The sequence below is a fragment of the Cydia strobilella genome, chromosome 17, assembly GCF_947568885.1.
Source record: "Cydia strobilella chromosome 17, ilCydStro3.1, whole genome shotgun sequence".
NCBI lineage: Eukaryota > Metazoa > Arthropoda > Insecta > Lepidoptera > Tortricidae > Cydia > Cydia strobilella.
In genome coordinates, this window is record NC_086057.1 from 15,224,324 (window position 1) to 15,244,467 (window position 20,144).

Sequence of the window (20,144 nt, forward strand, 5' to 3'; positions counted from 1 at the left end):
TTGTAATATCCTCCCCTCCGCCCCTTCACCGCGGAGCTGTCTCTCGTCGTCGTATATTGAAAATTTGGAAATGGCTTCAAGAATTATCAGGAAAATTGTAAGTTTGTAGCTCGGTGTCCCACTTTTAACTTTCCTTGCGAGTAGTGCATGTAATATTTGTTTAATCAATCCAAACAGACCGTACGCTTTTATTCTTGCATTCCAAAAATAGACTAAGTATAGTTATGTCGAAGAATTACATAAAAGAGCTTTTGAAGCCTTTTCGTGAGAGTAAAGTGTTAGGAAGTTGGCTGAAGTGGTTCGAAGCTGGTGCAGGGGGTGGTGCCGGAGGGCATGGGGTCACTGAAACTAAGGTTGAGTGTGCTTTTTTGTGTTTTTTCTATTGCTATGTGGTTTCGAGGTTATGTGACGGATTTTTTGGTTTTCTTCAGGTCCCGGTGACGAAAGTAGGGACGGCGCAGTACAGCTCGGGTGTAAAGCGGGTGACGTTAATCCCTGGTCATGGGATCGGCCCGGAGATCACCGTGGCGGTGCAGAAAATATTCGAGGCCGCGAAAGTCCCTATTGAGTGGGACGAAGTGGACGTCACAGCTGTTAGGGTAAGCCCTTGCTTGTACACGAACTGAAGTGATGATCGTGTATCTGTAAACAGTAATTGAGTGTGGTTCATTCCATAGTGTTACAATGTTACTCCATTTGACAGAATGATACACAACCTCAGCCAAAACTATTTAATTTAACTCCCATGTGTTCTGCGTACAGAAATTTTGACCAATAAAATGCACTATTTTTGTTCAGAAACAAATTTCAAAAATGCTGCTACAAATTGTACCTTAAGAAAAACATAATTTAAAAAGCCTGAGCAGTATTATAGTAATGTAACTGAATATACTGTTTCAATAAACTTGTATAATCTTTCAGGGCCCAGATGGAAAGTTCGGCATCCCCCAAAAGGCCATAGACTCAGTAAATGAGAACAAAATCGGCCTAAAGGGGCCTCTCATGACCCCCGTTGGCAAGGGTTACCGCTCCCTCAACTTGGCGCTCCGTAAGGAATTCGACCTGTATGCCAACGTGAGGCCCTGCAAGAGTTTAGACGGGTAAGTTTTTTTAATTCATCTTATATACATGTACTCTTGTCTTCAGCAGTGTTTTACATATAAATATGTATTTTTTATTTATGTTTTTTGTGTCAATGGACTTGCATATTTATTGCCTTTATAACATTTAAAACTTTTGCGTATACACATTAAATCACATTTACAATCGGGTCTATCGCAAATTTATTTTGTTTCCTTTATTTACCGACGTTTCGACTGTTTCACTGGTTGTGGTCGCTGCTAACTGACGGCCCAGCAAAATGTCAAAAACAGAGATTTGTGTCACTATCCGATGAAAAGTGTATGAAAAAGTTTGGTTATTGCCATTGTATGAAATTGAATGGCATTCGATTAAACCTGTTCTTGAATGAAATAATTACAATCACACATTGAATTTTTATAATCTATTTAACAAATGAAAATTTATGTTTTCCTTTCATAACCACCACCATGTAACTTTTATAATATCTATGTAAAACCCTTTTTATATGCAAATAAATGATTATGATTATTATGATTATGATTATAAACATAAGGCCATCACAAATGTAATTACTAGTCTAAACCTGTTAATGCATCTCTCTCTCTCTCTCTCTCTCTTTAGCCCTTTTCTACCCTTTGGGTGTAGGCCTCCTTAATTTTACGCCATTCGTCACGGTTCTGTGCGACTTGGAGTTCATGCGTAATGCATGTATAACTTCATGATTAAGTGGTTTCATGTACTGAGCTGGTTACAGCAGTTTCTAATCATAGTTTATGGGTAGATCAACTTTTTCTTGTCACTTGTTGCTATGGTTACAGTCTCCTTGAGTCACTTAAAACCCTGGTTTTATGAAATTTAAAATAACCATTAACCTTTTATGGCTATCAATCAATTTGCCATGACAATTTGGGTAACCAATTTACTAATATAAGGCAGATAAACTCAATTTACAGCAAAAACCTTTATACTTGATCGAAGTATTATTCTCTGGGCTGGATTCTGGTTTTTAAAATATTATAAGCCTTAATCTCTACCACAAATTATATAATAGTCTCTACATGAAAATTTTCAGAAATCTATTTCATTGAATAAAAAAATAAAATCAAATTTAATTCTTAAACAAGCAGAAATCTCTGCAAACAGTGCTATTGCTAAGAATAAATTTAAAAGTGGAGTGGAGTGAGTTCAAGTCTCACTCAAGGCAGTAACTTTTCCACCTTTAAATTGATTCTAAAATGTAACACAGTTTTAATATGGTATCTAAGTCACATTCATATTTTTAAAACCATTGTAATTCCAACAAATATTGGAATCATAAGTTAAGATGCTGAGAAAAACTTTTTTATTTAAGAGTTGAGGGATTTTTTTGTCTAATTGTAATCTAATTCTAATTTAAATCATTTAAACGGATTTTACATTTGATTTATTGATATCATTCATTCACATCCGCCTAAACAGCTTATCTGGTACGTGCAGTACTTGAGTGTCTAGACAATGTCAGATAGTGTATCTGCTGAGATAAACTTGAATTGCGATATTAATGACCTTAGTGATTGCCAATCTGGTCACACCCCCAAAAATCCATGTTTTTACCAGGGACCGGACAACCCTTTCCGCGATAAAACCCTTTCAATGGGCGACACTTAAACACGGCTAACACATTGAAAGACTTTCCCTTTTGAACTGCAAGCCCATTCATACCCTTACCTTTGACTAACCCTTACCGAAAAGCTAACCAAAAATAAGGCTAGCTCTTAATAAGGGTTACCCTTATCTTTAAGCGCTTTTTATAAAGGTTTCCCTTTGCGTGAAAGAGACAGGATTGGTATATATCTACGGTAGTGTATGAAAAGGAAAGAAAATACGTGCCTAGTCAAAGAACGCCGCCATCACCGCCGACGATCGCTCGGATTCGAAGTAATGTGTGCTTTATAAACAAGGTAGACGACTTAAATTAGCACGCTTATATGCTAAAAGGGAAGCCCTTTATAAGGCTAACCCTTATAAGCAATATCAAAGATAGATAAACTCCGTAATAGATGGATACAGTCTAAGGAAAAAACGTGCCTCGAAAATCAAGAAAATTTGATTCTCGTTCAGAGGGCGCTACTAGTTTTGGCCTACAGTCGTATAGATGGCGTTGACAGTTTCGTTTGTTATTTAACAATTTTAACGCATATCAGTGAAAGAACATGGGTCAAAATCATAAAAAAAATTAATGCAAATAAAAAAAATCATTTATCTATATTTAAATACATTCTATCGTATTTTTATAAATCTTCATTTTTAGTTTTAAAGTGTGTCGACAGATGGCAGTGAATTTACTGGAGTTACAAAATTTACTATGACAGTAACGCTCTAGTATCAGTTACTCTATGGCAATATGCAAGGTGTTGGTGAGCGGATGATAAGGGTTTTGTAAGGGTATTTGGGCTACCGATTACTCAAATGTGGTAGCTTTATATAAGGGTTTTTAAAAGCAATACAAAGGGTTTCGTCTGGCAAAGGGTATGGTGAGTTAAGCCTTATGCAATACCCTTATAAAACCCCGATAAGGGATAGCGCGGGCCGGTCCCTGGTTTTTACATTTTATCATTACGGGCTTGGTTACTTCCAGTTCGCGATTCAGCATTGTTAGCGGCTTTTTTCACACCTGTAGCTCGTTTTTAACATGCGATCTTTTAAATATCTAAGCATACATTTTTTATACATTATGTAAGCATTATGTGTTAAATCAATTAAACTATTTTCTATAGAATACTTGCTAGGTAAAAAAGAATTGCTAACAAGTATCCTCACCCTATTTGTGATAACCGCCTATGTAATAACACGTTAAAATCCTTTTACAATTTTCAGAAAGCCCTCCATTAATGTAAAATAATAACTATAAAACCGTTTTCCTTAAATGTATGTTAAAGCAAATTTTCTAGACTGCAAAATAACTGTAATTATAGCCAATGTGAATCAGGGTTGAATAAACTTTGAACAAAGAGGGTATAATAGGATAGAGCGGTACTGTCATAACATATACTAATCTATGATAGTAAATTTTGTAGCCACAGTAAATTTACTGCCATCTATCGACACATGATTAAAGCTAAAAATGAAAATGTATAAAAATACCATAAAGGATTTTCTTATTTGCATTAATTATTTTTATATGAAATTAAACTATGAAAACGGATTATATCGCGTATATTGAATGTATTATACATCCCACGCGATTATACGCGATTAACGCGATATATTTCATAGTTTTATTTCATGAGTAACCAGCGCGGTAACCAAAGACAATATTATATTTTTATATGATTTTCACCCATGTTCTTTCACTGATATGCGTTAAAATTGTTAAATAACAAACGAATCCGTCAACTCCATCTATTTGAGAGTACCCCAAAGGTAGTGGCGCCATCTGTTCGAGAATCAAATTTTCTTGATTTTCTAGGCACGTTTTTTCCTTAGACTGTATCCTGTATCCATCTATTACGGAGTTACATCTATCTTTGCTTTGAACAACAGACTTACAAAACTGTAACCATATTACCATACACTCATAGCCATAATTACTAGAATTCTGTAACGCGACACTAAATTGATAAGTCGGCTCTTATGACACATTACTTCGGCCTTCTGCTAGATTATTATACAGGCGAGTACATATGGAGCAATGTGATAATTTACTCTGACATGTGCAAATTGACAATTTATGGAAATAGTTTTTAATGGCATACACTACACGGCTTATTACAATAATAATGGACACTTCTGCATTTCTTAGTTTTGACATTTATTTGAAAAAAATATGACACAAGCAAAGAAAAGACAAAGTAACTCGAATAAATTTAAAATATTTGAAAATTGATTAGGTTTATCAATCAATCAATCAAATTTTATTTTCAGACCATGTCCATAGTGTTAGTGTAAATTCCCACTGTACCAAAACTACTACTAATACTACTATTGTACTGTGTGTGTTGGTCTGTTTAGGGCAGGGACCGGACAACCCTTTCCGCGATAAAACCCTTTCAATGGGCGACACTTAAACACGGCTAACACATTGAAAGACTTTCCCTTTTAAACTGCAAGCCCATTCATACCCTTACCTTTGACTTACCCTTATTGAAAAGCTAACCAAATATAAGGCTAGCTCTTAATAAGGGTTACCCTTATCTTTAAGCGCTTTTTATAAAGGTTTCCCTTTGCGTGAAAGAGACAGGATTAGTATATATCTACGGTAGTGTATGAAAAGGAAAGAAAATGCGTGCCTAGTCTAAGAACGCCGCCGTCGCCGTCGACGATCGCTCGGATTAGAAGTAATGTGTGCTTTATGAACAAGGTAGACGACTTAAATTAGCACGCTTATATGCTAAAAGGGAAGCCCTTTTATAAGGCTAACCCTTATAAGCAATATGCAAGGTGTTGGTGAGCGGATGATAAGGGTTTTGTAAGGGTATTTGGGCTACCGATTACTCAAATGTGGTAGCTTTATATAAGGGTTTTTAAAACCAAAACAAAGGGTTTCGTCTCGCAAAGGGTATGGTGAGTTAAGCCTTATGCAATACCCTTATAAAACCCCGATAAGGGATAGCGGGCCGGTCCCTGGTTTAGGGTTGCCACCCATACTATAATATATAGTATCGTACTTAAATTTTAGTCACTTGTACTATATATTATACAAAAACAATATACTACGAAAAATACTATATTTTCATCACTCAAGAATGGGGTATACAAATGTCACCGATATCGCATCGTATGCGACTTGGATTTTTAATTCGCCTCAAATCGGCGTCCTATTTTTTTTTTTTCAAATTTCCCAGTAAATAGTAAATACTATATTTTTTCAATATTTTGACAAAAATACTATATGTGTACAGAAAAAAAGGTGGCAACCCAAGGTCTGTTATACCGTTATTGTCCTGTGATTTGTCCAGTCATGCAGTAGAAGCCAGGCGGGCTAGGTGTTCAATATTAGCTGAACACAACTTTATTAATTTTTGACAAGCAGAAACGTCTGCGTACGATGCGATTAAGCTTAGAATAAATTTAAAACACAACTTTATTGTTAAGAGCATAAGAACGTATGCAATAGGCTAAGCACAGGATCGCCGCGATAGTATCTCGACTGCGATATAGATTACCTGTCCTTCTCTAATTAATACAGTTAGAAAAAGACTAGTAGTCTATCTCGCGCGCGAGATACTGTCGCGGCGCTGCTATGCTAACCCCACTGGTCATTCTGAACACTACCCGCTTAGTTGCTGCCAACTATGCATATAAAAAACATTTTGTTTCCTTATAAGCAAAAGCATCATTATTTTTTCTTTGTTCTACTTATTTACGATAGTAAAAGGTCATTAACCCCATTTACTACGCCACACTTGGTACTACGACACATGTAGCGATCAGGTGCCAAAATCGGGGGACATGAAATGTGCTGAAGCGAAGTTTGTTTCTCATTCTTGAGTGACATTCGTAAAAGTACTACATACTACAATATAAAAGCGAGATAAGAATAGGAACAATAGTACACAGAATGTTGTAGAAACTATTTCAGCTTCATGCTTATCACTATCAACTTGTCGTTAGAATTTGTAGTTTAAACATAGCGAAATTAACGTACGCTTACTTACAGTGAATGCTGTACGTTACGGGCGCGGTATGAAAATGATGTTTATGAAATGAATGGTTTAATAATGATCGAGTTTTAACACGTGATAAACAGAAATAACTTTATATGATGCTTATAAGTTCTTATGTTGATAGTGTTAGGTTTATCCACTTCGTATCATTTGCTGGGAAATATCAAATAGATCGATAATATAACATTTAAAACTTTCGCAGTTTGAACACATATTAAATCACATTTAGAAACGGGTCTATCGCGAATTTATTTTGTTACCTTTATTTACCGACGTTTCGACACAGGTTTCACTGGTCGTGGTCGCGGCTAACTGACGTCCCAGCAACCACGACCAGTGAAACCTGTGTCGAAACGTCGGTAAATAAAGGTAACAAAATAAATTCGCGATAGACCCGTTTCTAAATGTGATTTAATATGAGATCGATAAGTTGTGTTGTGGTTTAATGTGTAGATCTTGCTCCTTATTCCTTATTTTATCATTTTCTCACAAAAATACATTTCTAGAAAGGACAAAAGGATAGGAACACAGGAATTTCGACATTTTGGATGTGACGGACATTTATGAGTATTTAACACATGGTGAATAAAAATAAAGATTAGAATTGTTATTGTGCATGCAAAAAATCTGTAAAATTATTTATATTTATCTTCTTTTTTTTTAATTTTTCCAGTATCAAAACCCTATACGACAACGTAGACGTAGTGACCATTCGCGAAAACACCGAGGGCGAGTACTCTGGCATCGAGCACGAGATCGTCGACGGCGTGGTGCAGAGCATCAAGCTGATCACCGAGGAGGCCAGTAAGAGGGTGGCCGAGTTCGCCTTCCAGTTCGCGAGGGATAACAAGAGGAAGAAGGTCACCGCTGTCCACAAGGCCAACATCATGTGAGTGTATACTGGCATCTGTTTGTATCCTGGCATCGAGGACGAGATCGTCGACGGCGTGGTGCAGAGCATCAAGCTGATCACCGAGGAGGCCAGTAAGAGGGTGGCCGAGTTCGCCTTCCAGTTCGCGAGGGATAACAAGAGGAAGAAGGTCACCGCTGTCCACAAGGCCAACATCATGTAAGCGAGAATTGAGAATGTCCTCTATTTCCTTAACGAACAGTTTGGTTTTGCTTGGACTGTCGTTTGCCTTGGCTCTAGCCTGTAGCAACATAGCATCAAGCTGATCACCGAGGAGGCCAGTAACGCGGTGGCCGAGTTCGCCTTCCAGCTTGCGAAGAATAACAATAGGACTGAATAGGTTTACACATGGAGTGGATGTGTCAATTTATGTACATTTCGGTAGACCATTGCAGTGCCCTGTTTATCAAAAGCTTGTAGCTTGTAATACAAGCGAAACTCACTTTTTGAGAGCTTTTGTTAGAAAGGGACTTCCACTTGTATTACAAGCTACAAGCTTTTGATAAACGGGCCCCAGATAAGTCTTGACGTATCATTAATATAATTGCTTTTTCTTTGTTCTGATATTATTTGTTTTTTCCGTCATACCCCGTTTATTACGCCACACTTGATACTATAAAACAAGTAGAAATCAGGTGCCAAAATAGGGGAACATTATATGTACTAAAGTGAAGCTTGTTTCTTATTGATTGAGGGACATTCACGGACGTACTACAATTCTTACTAAAATGCGAAATGTGAGTGGGCTAAATAATTGTACCAATGTGCCAACGGCAAATACAAAAATTGCGAAATTTGCCACATTGAAATATCCAGACGGGCTAGCCCATGATTGGCGCGAGAGTATCTCGCCGCGACATAGACTACCCGTCCCCCTTTAATTCATACAGTTAGTAAAAGACGGGTAGTCTATCTCGCGGCGAGATACTGCGTCAATCATGTGCTCGGCCTACTGGACACTCAAAATTTCCTTCAAAAATGGAAACTTACTTTCCGTTCTGTGAAATTCTACACTCGTTTCTGAGAACGTGCCAGACGTACGTTTTAAATCTTGCACAATTGACGTTCCTGTACGTTCAGCCCCTGGTCTGGTGACACCTCTTCGAGTTATCATTAGGATTAATATCTAGTATTGTATTACTTGTTCAAATGCTTCAACTTAGCTAGTTGATTCATGCGTCGCTAGGGTTCGAAAGACTAATTATCAATGATAGTTATCTTGATAATTATCGTGATTTTTATGCCTGATAATTATGGATTTGATAATAACCTAAAATTAAGACGAGATTTTAAATTTTACTAAATAAATCAAAGAAAATAAATATAGCACCATCCATGCCTGGGATAATTATCCGATATTTATCGGATAATTATCAAAGACTATAATTATCTGGATAATTTCGAATTATGTGCGTCGCACATGTTCTTAAATATAAGACCTTACCTTGGTGAATTGATGAAAACTAATGTTTTTTTTTATACAACTCCAGGCGTATGTCGGACGGTCTGTTCCTCCGCTGCTGCCGCGACCTGGCCACCAAGTACCCCGACATCAGGTTCGAGGAGCGCTACCTCGACACCGTCTGCCTGAACATGGTGCAGGATCCCTCCAAGTTCGACGTATTGGTGAGTACAAACACAAACCGAACTTATAAGTTATAACTGTATGTTAAGGTTCACAACTGTACAACTCCAGGCTTATTAGCAATGAATCGTTTGTCATCTGTCATTTTGTAAGAAAGGGATAAAGCATAATTTAACTAAATCAGATCCTTAGTTTTTTTTTTTTTTATGATGAATAGGCAGGCGTTTGACCACGATCCCACCTGATGGTAAGTGATGATGTGGTCTACGGTGGAGCACGCTTACCTATGAGATACCTATTAACTTTTGCCTTGAAGAGCTCCAAATTGTACTCATGCGGAAACACAGACTCGGGCAGGGCGTTCCACTCCTTGGCAGTTCGCATAAGAAATGTGGAAGCAAAACGCTTCGTGCGTATTTTTGGAATTCCTACCATGAAGCGATGCCGGAGTGCCGTTTGTCGTGTGGTCCGATGGTAAAAATGGGACGGAGGAATAAGGTTGTGCAGTTCCTCGGCACACTCTCCGAAATGTATCCTATAAAAGATCGACAGGCTGGCAACCTTGCGACGATGCTCCAGACTTTGGAGTCGAGCATTCGTCAGATTGTTAGAAGAGAGTTATTTAACTGTTTGACCGTCAACTGGCGCACGCGGCTACAGTATCAATCTCGACAAGGATGACGCGCCGCATGCGAGCGAGGCGCGGGCGTGGCATTCAAATGGTTAAAAAAAAACCCGGCCAAGTGCGAGTCGGACTCGCGCACCAAGGGTTCCGTACTTTTTACTATTTGTTGTTATAGCTGCAACAGAAGTACATCATCTGTGAAAATTTCAACTGTGTAGCTATCACGGTTCATGAGATACAGCCTGGTGACAGACGGACAGCGGAGTCTTAGTAATAGGGCCCCGTTTTTACCCTTTGGGTACGGAACCCTAAAAAGTAAGGTTAAATTAAACAACTGCTAGCTAGAAAAATTTTAATCTAGTGTTAGTAACAAATCACTTGAATTTTGACAGAACTGTTTTATGTATAAGTTTCATAGACTAAATAGAAAAGTTGCCTTGGTAGCTAGTAGGCAGGTCCACACAGAACGAGCTGCTTCTGTGGACCCGCCTATTAGTGTTCTACGAAAGACATTTGTATGTTCCAACATAAAAAAAAAAGTTTTATTGCCACTACCAGAAATAAAAAGCAATACAATACAAACGTCGATTGTCTATTTTCAGGTGATGCCCAACTTGTATGGTGACATCATGTCTGATATGTGCTCGGGTCTGGTCGGAGGCTTGGGTTTGACCCCCTCAGGAAACATCGGCAAAAATGGAGCTCTCTTCGAATCCGTAAGTATCCTCCTAAGAATCCGTCTAAGGCTACTCCCAGATTAAAATTGTATATATTGTCAGGTGTATATTGCCCAGCCGGGCTAGCACATGATTGGCGCGAATGTATCTCGCCGCGACATAGACTACCCGTCCCTCTTTAATTCATACAGTTAGTAAAAGACGGGTAGTCAATCTCGCGGCGAGATACTGTCGCGCCAATCATGTGCTCGGCCTACAGGTAGCATTTATTATGACTTCATGACGTCGTTATTGCGTCATTATGACGTCGCTGACGTCACTGCTACCTGGGTGGTTACCCTGAGCGATTAAATGTAGATGGCGCTTTACTTTGATTTCCATAGCTACTCCCGTTTAGCATAAGCTTTCTGTATACGTTTATGCCTGTGATGGCGGTGTCATGTCATGACCATTTTTTTTTACCTATAGGATTTAAAATTCCCAGTTGGATGACATTTACAGTTCACACACAAAATTAATATTTAATATGAATAGCGCCATCTACAGCAAAGGCACGCGGTCCGCGGCGTTGTATTGAGATTAAAAGTATTGGTATATTTTCTTGTCAAAGAGATCTACTGTCGTCGAGTACCATGTCTAATTTACGAAGTTTTTACATACAGTTTGTCCTATTTAAATGCGATTATTTTTAATATTGTTAAAATATATTTATTATGCAGTGAATAATAATTATAATAAAAACAAAAGTAAGTCTGGTTCTCAAAATATATGCGTGTCGACTAACTGGTGTGGATCATGTCATGTCTGTCCACTAACACATGTTCAAAATCAGTTCTTGCATGATATCAAATGTGTGTGTGTGTGTGTATACTGTGTATTAAAATGTCCTGTTAGTACAAAACTTTTTGTCATGTTTTGTGGCTGAATGGAAGGGGTATCACAATAAATTAATTTTAATTGAATTTAAACTATCGTGAGACATATTAACTTAACTAAAATAGCGGTTTCACTCACGTGTTTTTAGTCACTCGCGCGACATGTTTCGGAGAGCCTAGGTCTCCATTTTCAAGCACTAACAGTGCCTGAGTGAGTAGCGGTCACGACGGATGGGCGTCACGTACCGCGATGATATAACCGGTTGAGGGGAGTCTTGCGCTGTTGTTGTAGGCGGGCGCGATGGCGGGTTTGGGTCACCCAACACATGAACACCACGAACTCACTATGTCCACTGCACTATCACAACACGCACCGGATTTTCGGAAATGGAGACCTAGGCTCTCCGAAACATGTCGCGCGAGTGACTAAAAACACGTGAGTGAAACCGCTATGTTAGTTAAATTAATTTTAGTTTATTCATGCGACAAAATTGTGGTTGTTTGTCGAAATTATTTAAAATAATCATTATGACTTTGTCGAAATTACTTAAAATAATCTTTGATTTCGAATTTAGGGGTACTGTTGGACATGGACAACTAATATTTGAACAGGGACTGAAGTCAGTTAACATAGAAATTAGAAAGGTTAGAAGTTCATTCGTGTATTTAATCAATACTCATAATTCATCGGTGCCATCACTGCCATCGTACCCTCAAAACATCTAACCTGTATCACGTCCATGTGTCAGGCCAAAAGTATGGAAAAAATATTCGATAGCTTTAAAAGATGGGTCGCCAGGAAAAGTCCATGAAATAAGTAATAAAAGCTGGGCACCTGACCATCATTTTGAACAATCGGTTATTCCTCAATTTGTCTACGATAGGCTGGATAGACTATCGTATTAACACGTTCGCGGACGCCTAGTGACGTCATGTGTCATAGGCCAAAGGAAAAAACAATACACTCCTTTTTTTGGGCAGTCGTGTAACAAAAAACTACGCGAATGCTAATAATAGCATTCGTGTCCGCAAATGTGTTAAGCTCTTTTCCATATAAACTGTAATAGATGTCATATATTAAAGAAAAAGTGACGAGGTCCTCCAGTCCTCTCTCCATGTCTTCAGCTCTTTTCCATACTTTTGAGCAGCATTTGTTGTTGGTGCCGGGACCGTGTCCGTGACCGTGACGTATCTGTGACGCATGCCACTAACCTGCAGGTGCACGGCACAGCCCCGGCCATCGCCGGCCAGGACCGCGCCAACCCCACCGCCCTGCTGCTCTCCGGCGTCATGATGCTGCGCCACGTCGGGCTACACCGCCACGCCGACAGCATAGAGCGCGCCTGCTTCACCGTGCTGCGCGAGGGGCAGGTGCTCACTGAGGATCTGGGAGGGAAGAGTACTTGTACCGCGTATACTAATGAAATTATTAAGAATTTAGATTAAGGGGATTCTAACCTTAATGTGCATTTTAAAGTTGGTAAATAGGTAAGGGATCATCCGCATATCACGTCGCAGCAACGGGAGGGGGGGGGGGGTCGTGCCAAGTGTGACAGTACGTATTAACGATTAAAGACCATTTTTTTTTTCCTATGATAACGTGTGACAAGCGGGGATAGGAAGGGTCTAAAAGATCAAAAATACTTTGTGTCATGTAATTTTATAGACGACCCCTACGAGAATTGCGGCGCGAAGCTCGGGTTGTGTAGGACTCGGCTGAGATATTTTGGCGAGTGTGTTAGTCTCCAGAGGCCCATAGAGTCCGACCGAGCTAACTCTGCCCGACAGAGTGTGGCGATGTCATCATTAATGTAATTTCTCTGTAAAAAATATTTCTCTCTAGAAAATATAAGTTTATAATGACCCTCCCACCCTGTGTTCCGTTTAAGTAGGTGCAGAGTAGACTTGGACGGACGCACCGCGCCAATTTTTCTACGGGACGGTTCGTTCGGTGTGCAGTTGTGGACCCACCTTTAGGGCCCCTTGCCCCGTTCCCTACCCTGGGGTTAACCGGTTAAACCTTTACAATGGTTACCAGTACAATTTGACACTAGATTAACGGTTTAACCGGTTAACCCCGGGTTAGTGGGATGGTGCAAGTGGCACTTATTGAGATAAATCCAGTGAAATCTACAAATGTATCAATCCGACCACTGACCGACAAGAACATACAACATTCCACTTTGTTTTTTTCATTCGCGTTGTTGTTACATTTGTAAATTTCTTGCCTATTAAGATTAAGTCACGAGAAAATCGATGGCTATTAAATAAAAATGCATTTTGAGGTTAAAATTACCAAACATACTAGTTTTAATCAGTGCATTAAATTGATGGTTTGGTCACTGTCAATGTCGGTGCTTAACAACGTAAGTCTTGACACTAGAAATTAAATATTTCAGATATAGTTTATTATGAAATCTCATCTTAGACCTTATTAAACTATGTATTAAGTGTAAAAACAAGCATTCATCTAAATAGTATTAAATTGTCATTAGACATAATAGATAGTGACCAAAACCGCAACAATTCATTACATTCGAATAATAGTTAAATTGTTGACTAATACCCATCAATTACATAGAATAGTGACACAATAGTAGCGAATTTAAAACCTTATTTATAAAGACATAAGAATGAGATTCTAATTCATATACATTACTGCCAAAGAAAGTATTCAGAATTCAGAGAATACAATTTAATCTGAGATTATCTTTAATATTGAGATCTCATGCATTTCTTAGGGTGGTATTCCAACTGGCCAATTTCATTGTCCAATGTGTATTGCGTCTCACATTTGCTTAATGAGAAAGTGGAAATTGAAAATATTGCTGTAGGAGCCACCAATTGGTCGCTAAAAACTTCAAAAATGATTTGTAACTTCAAAAACAATATGTTTCATTTATTGGTCTACGTTATCAAATCAAATTTGACCAAAAGATAACATTTTTCTTAAAATATAAATATAACCTAAGGTTCCTCTCTAAAAGATATTTAAGTTTAAGCTTGACATTCCGTTATATTTCTGACTTGTTTAGGTTATTTATTTATGCACGTTTGTTTATCAATAAGTTAGTGAGATAATGGCTGTTTTCGAGTAAGTGTCACAAATTTATTTTTTCCATCAATAAATTAAAAATTTGAATCTTACGAATGTTATGTCACCTAACTCGAGGCTCACAACAGATATAGAAAAAGAAAGAGAGAAATGGAGACCTTTGTGACTTTGTGACCTGAATCAAAAACTTATACTTGAAATTGACATTTCACGGCAATAAGTAGGTGAAGGAGCTGCCCCCTATAGTTAGAAAAATCATATATTTATAAAAATAGAAAAATACCAACTTGATGGAAAATATCATCATCATATATTTAAGTTACTCTTGTCGGTGAAGCGATTTCCATGTGTGGCGGTCGTCTGCCTTCTCATTGACAAAATATAGATGGAAAATATAGGTTTGTGGAATAACTAAAGTGTAGGTTTAACTTGTGTTTTGAAACACTTTTTGTTCCTTGTCAAGTATTAACAATTTGTATTTCTTACGTTACCAGTATATTGATGTCTTGGTATTTCATTCCAGTATTTTTTTTAGTTCAGCATTTTTTACGATAATTATATTTGTATTAGCCTAATAGCTCAATTTTAAGCTACTGACAAGAATGAAATAATATAATACATATTTATATGTTCTTGTACCGAAAAATGTAGTATGAAGACCCAAATGCCATTATTATATTTTTTACGTTTAATTTATACAGCATTAGTATTTATTTTATGTTGAAATGTGATTCAGATAAAATCTGACAATAAATGTAATTTAAGAATCTTACACCAATGGATAATATGGATATTCTCATTGCTTTTGCAAATTGGTCAATGTGGAATCGTATTAGTGTTTATTTATTTATGTAAATAAAATATACGCCGAAATAAAGATGAATGAAACCTTGTTTTATTATTCTAATATTTCCAGTCAGTTCCTGAATCAGGTAAGTTGGTGAGGTATTCAAACTATTTGCTAAATGAGGCCTTCTCGAGTTAGCGCTAGCCACTATAGTGCGATATAAAGTAGTAGAAATAAAATTTAACTAGATAAAGAAAAATCAGATTTTTTGATTTAGATAAAGCCTGACCGGAACATAAGATCACGAGCCATGTTGCGGAATTTCACTGGAACTAATTTTTACATACTATACTTTGCTATACTGAACTGTCACCCTATACATGAGAATAACAGCGCACTCTTGACAATGATCATAAAGTTAGACGAAGAAATAATTTCATAGGAGTTTGACGTTTAAAATAACACTTGCACTGCGTGTGCTGTCAAAATAGTTGCAGACTTGCCTTGGTCTAACTCTATATTACTGGTCAAAAAGAACAATGACATCAGAATGATAACTAAATGATGTAATTTAGTTATCGTGCGTCTCGCTTGCGCGAGTACAAAATACGGACAAGTACGAGCGAAATGCACTAAAACTAAATGACATCATTTTGATGTCAGTCTACATTCGAATTGGCTAGTACATAATTAATTTTGAATACATTTTATAAAAATAATAGTTTCTCTAGTCTTATATATTAAAATCTTTATCTTACCCTCAGGTCCACGGCACAGCACCTGACCTCGCCGGCAAGGACATGGCTAACCCCACGGCTCTACTCCTGTCCGCCATCATGATGTTAAGGCATCTGCAACTCAATGAGCATGCTGATAAAATTCAGAACGCTTGCTACGAAACTCTGCGCGAAGGCAAACACTTGACCGGCGACTTGGGAGGCTCTGGCAAATGCAGCGAATACACCGCTGCCATTATTTCTAAGCTGAACTAAATAGTTATTGAACATGATTTGATTTGATTCCACCAAATATTCGTTTTAAGTTGCGCCATTTGAAATTCTGTCCACAGACAAAACAGTAAAGTTGAAAAAGTGACTTCCGTTCCGTGTGGTACGCACTGATGTTGGTGAAAAAGTTTGCAAAGAAAGTTTACTTTCTTTAATGCTTACTTTAAATATTTATTGTGTTCCTGAAAAGTATTATTTATATTGTATAAATGTCGAAACTCATGTAAATAATCCGCTATTGAATTAATTATGGGGTAATCTCTGCATAAACATTCATAACTTTCGCAGTGTACTTACATAGATCTTTAGTGTAGTGCCTTTATTAAGAATAAAGTTAATTTATTTATTGGTGCAGATTTACTGCAAGCCATTCTTCAGTACACAATGTAGTATAATATAAAGATGATACTTTGTTAATATAAATTTGTTTAAATATATTAGCGTTTTAATAAACAATGTTTTTCTTCTGATATGTATTGTATTCCACTGGTTTTGGGTGATAAAGTGTGTGGTGCGGGAACTAGAAAAACGGATCGACAACATTATACTACTCTTTGACGACAACCCTAGGCGTATTTTTTTTTATAGGTTGACATTTTGGCAGATGTTCCGGGCCTAACAGTATGGATGGTATATATAGTCTCCATGCCTAACAGGCTATAGGTGGTCAAGCAAATCTTGTGAGTAGAAAAAGGCGGCAAATTTGAAAAATGTAGGTGCGAAGAGATATCGTCCTATAGAAAATTTTATTTTTGCGCCTTTCTCTACTGAAGATTTTCTTGACCAACATAGCTTCAACATTTACACAAATAGTTTCTCAAAGGATTATCTCATTTCAAACATAGACAGAGAGAATCATACTGTCTTTGTCTTACACTAGTACTAGCCACAGATTAATAACTAGCACCCAAAAGAAAAGGATGAGTAGTTTGTTTTGTTCTTATTTACTGACGATTTGGTTTGACCAACTATACAACATACAATTAATAGTTTAAGCTAGAATAAACGAAAACTTTTAAGCATTATTGAAGATTATGCCAAAAAACGTTAAGAGCCAACAGGAGTGGTCATTTCTCCATACAAACGTACTCGACTGTTTCCTCCGTGGTTTTTGAAGCTAGAGGAATGATTTTTTCAACACAGATTAATATTGTCAATATCTGTGTCGGTGTGTTTTGCTTTTTTTGATATTTTTGTTTTTTAAGGCGCTAGAGCCCTTCAAACATGGCCAAAAATGGCCTCACTGACTATGCCGCAATGAGAGGCGTGGTATTCAAAACTGATATCAATTTGCCAAAAAATCAAAACAGTCCGACACAGACAATTTCATAATCATTTAGATTTCCAAATTTGGTTACGATTGGTTAAGTTTTGGAGGAGGAAACAGTCGAGTACAAAACCTCGATTTTTGAGATTTTTACGCAGGATTTTTCGCCTAAGCTGCAGTTGTCCTTATCGTACTAATTTTAGGGGCGGGGTCAAGTTTCTAAATACGTACACAGACAGAAAAGTGACGGGCAATAGTCGATATTGAATGTCGTAATGTCGATAATCTAGTGATGTGATAAGATCGATAAACCATAACAGTCGCGATTTGCCTCTTAGTAGGCGAAGTAAGTAAAGTGAGTATGCACTTTGGCCTCAGGGGATATCGTTTAATACTATTTATTATTCCTTGGTTCATACAAAGCTGAGCTGACGCACTAGCTACGAGATTAAGTCCTGGCTACCCCCCAAAAAGGAAGGGGAAAAGTCGGCTTCTGCGGTCCAGTTTGCCTCTATTTCTACCTATCTGTTGATCATGATCTATGAGATCAAATTTGGTATAAATTTTGTGTAAATTAGGGACGAATAATTTATTTTAGAAACAATAGTTTCACATTTTCATATACAAATCTGAATATATGAACGAAACATTAAAATAAAATAAATATTTAAATGTCGCTCCCAAATAACAAACGTGATTTTTTTGCTGTTTTTTGCGTAATGGTACGAAACCCTTCGTGCGCGAGTCCGACTCGCACTTGGCCGTTTTTTGTTAATAGCTTTTGAACTTTTTTTAAGTGGGAATAAATTAACGCTTCGAATACATTTTTCTAGACATCATTCCGAATCCAATGAGGTATCATACGTATTTTTAGGAATTAGTATCTCTATTAGTGGCAGCCGTACAAGCCCAATTTCAATGAAAAACCGCAAATCGATGTACAGGTTAGCCGTTTGGCACACGCATACTAAGAGGTCAAAACAAAATTTTTGACCCGCAGTTCCTAAGAAAATCCCTTTTTTTTGTAAATTAAAACAAATAGAATTTTCAAAACATACCAAGTTTGGGGTCAAGCTAAAGGGTTAAAGAGGTATTTCCCGTTGGATATATGGATATTACGTATCATTGTATGATTAATATGTACCGTATCTGCAGTACAGTTCCATAAGTCTCGTAAAATAGGTATTGAGTAGATTGTGTCACTTTGTATTGAAAAAAAAAATTAAATAAAATTATTTTTAAAATTGCTTTTTTGGGGTTCGATATGAGAATATCACGTATCATTTGTGGTATATTGTACAAAAAAAAATCAGCCATATCGTAACTGGAGGAGTCCAAACTTGGTATGTTTTGAAAATTCTTTTTGTTTCAATTTAAGAAAAACCGGCCAAGTGCGAGTCGGACTCGCGTTCCAAGTCTGTACATTACAAAATTTAAACAATGTATTTTTTATATGAAACGTGAGTGAAATGTCTTTAAAAAAACCCGTAGGGGTCGGATCAAAAACTAAGTAATTAAGTCCGACTCACGCTTGACTGCAATTTCCAATAGGTTTTCCTGTAATCTTTTGGTAAAGATCTATTTTGTGTATTTTTGTTTTAAATTTTAGATCCAGTAGTTTCGGAGATAAAGAATGATCATTTTTTGCCTATTTTCTTGAATAACTTCTAAATTATTTATCCTAAATTATAAAAAAATGTATTAGATATTCTCACAATGAGCTCTTTCATTTGATATATAACACGATATAGTTATTATAGTTTAAAATACTTTATTTTTAATTTTCTCATTTACCCCCTAAAAGTGGTCCCCATGTTTAAAATTCATTTGTTTACGTTACATGTCCGTCTTTGGGTCACAAACTTACATATGTATACCAAATTTCAACTTAATTGGTCCAGTAGTTTCGGAGAAAATAGGCTGTGACAGACGGACACACAGACAGACAGACGCACGATCCTATAAAGTATAAGGGTTCCGTTTTTCCTTTTGAGGTACGGAACCCTAAAACTGGCTAAAATGTAATGATGTGGTATTTTCAGAATCGCTTCAAAAAGCCCTTTCGTATGATAGACAAGAGAAGATTACGATAGGTTTGAAAAAAAAATATATATATAAAAAAAAGGTTTCAGCACTCCCTCCTAAAGGATTTTTTTTTAGGAACTGCGGGTCAAAAAAATTGTTTTGACCTCTAGTATACGTGTACCAAACGGGTAACCTGTACCGATGTACAGGTTACAGCCGCAAATCGATATTTGCGGTTTTTTTATGCGAACAGCTTACACTATATTTTTCACCACCTTGAACGTTTTGTAGACTAGAATATTGTCCCAAATTGGGGTTTCATATTTATTCCGACCAGAATTAGCTCTTCAAATATTTTTATCAAAATCTGACTCATAAATAAAAAACGGACAATTAATAAAACTGTATAATTACATCAAAGTAAGAAATATCACATGTCACATGTTTCTTTGTTATGATATTTTATCTAACCTGAGGCTAATTTTTTCTATTCCACGTAGCCGGAGAGCGGCAAATTTGTTTTTAATCACACTTGCTCGAAAAGATCTTATTCTATGCAGGTGTACTGAAGGGAAAAGGCGTTAATGTTCCCGCGGGAGTTAT

The 20,144-nt window shown here is 37.1% G+C and overlaps 1 protein-coding gene and 1 long non-coding RNA gene across 3 annotated transcripts; both read left to right on the top strand.

Annotated features, from left to right (window-relative positions):
- The first annotated feature begins 55 nt into the window (after nucleotides 1–55).
- Nucleotides 56–16,608, top strand: LOC134748926 (probable isocitrate dehydrogenase [NAD] subunit alpha, mitochondrial). Of its 2 annotated transcripts, none has more exons than XM_063683800.1 (7): nucleotides 56–97; nucleotides 432–599; nucleotides 922–1,100; nucleotides 7,402–7,617; nucleotides 9,129–9,264; nucleotides 10,451–10,564; nucleotides 16,007–16,596. In XM_063683800.1, exons 1-7 carry the CDS (start codon nucleotides 71–73, stop codon nucleotides 16,232–16,234), a joined length of 1,068 nt encoding a protein of 355 aa, XP_063539870.1. In that variant the 5' UTR covers nucleotides 56–70; the 3' UTR covers nucleotides 16,235–16,596. The 2 variants fall into 2 exon arrangements, with proteins under 2 accessions (XP_063539870.1, XP_063539869.1); XM_063683799.1 differs by lacking the exon at nucleotides 56–97 and adding an exon at nucleotides 177–353 and having other exon boundaries at nucleotides 16,007–16,608.
- LOC134748930 (uncharacterized) lies at nucleotides 12,394–15,320 on the top strand. The gene is made up of 2 exons (XR_010128446.1): nucleotides 12,394–13,437; nucleotides 13,487–15,320. It is a non-coding gene; the product is annotated as an uncharacterized LOC134748930 (long non-coding RNA).
- Nucleotides 16,609–20,144: the final 3,536 nt, after the last annotated feature.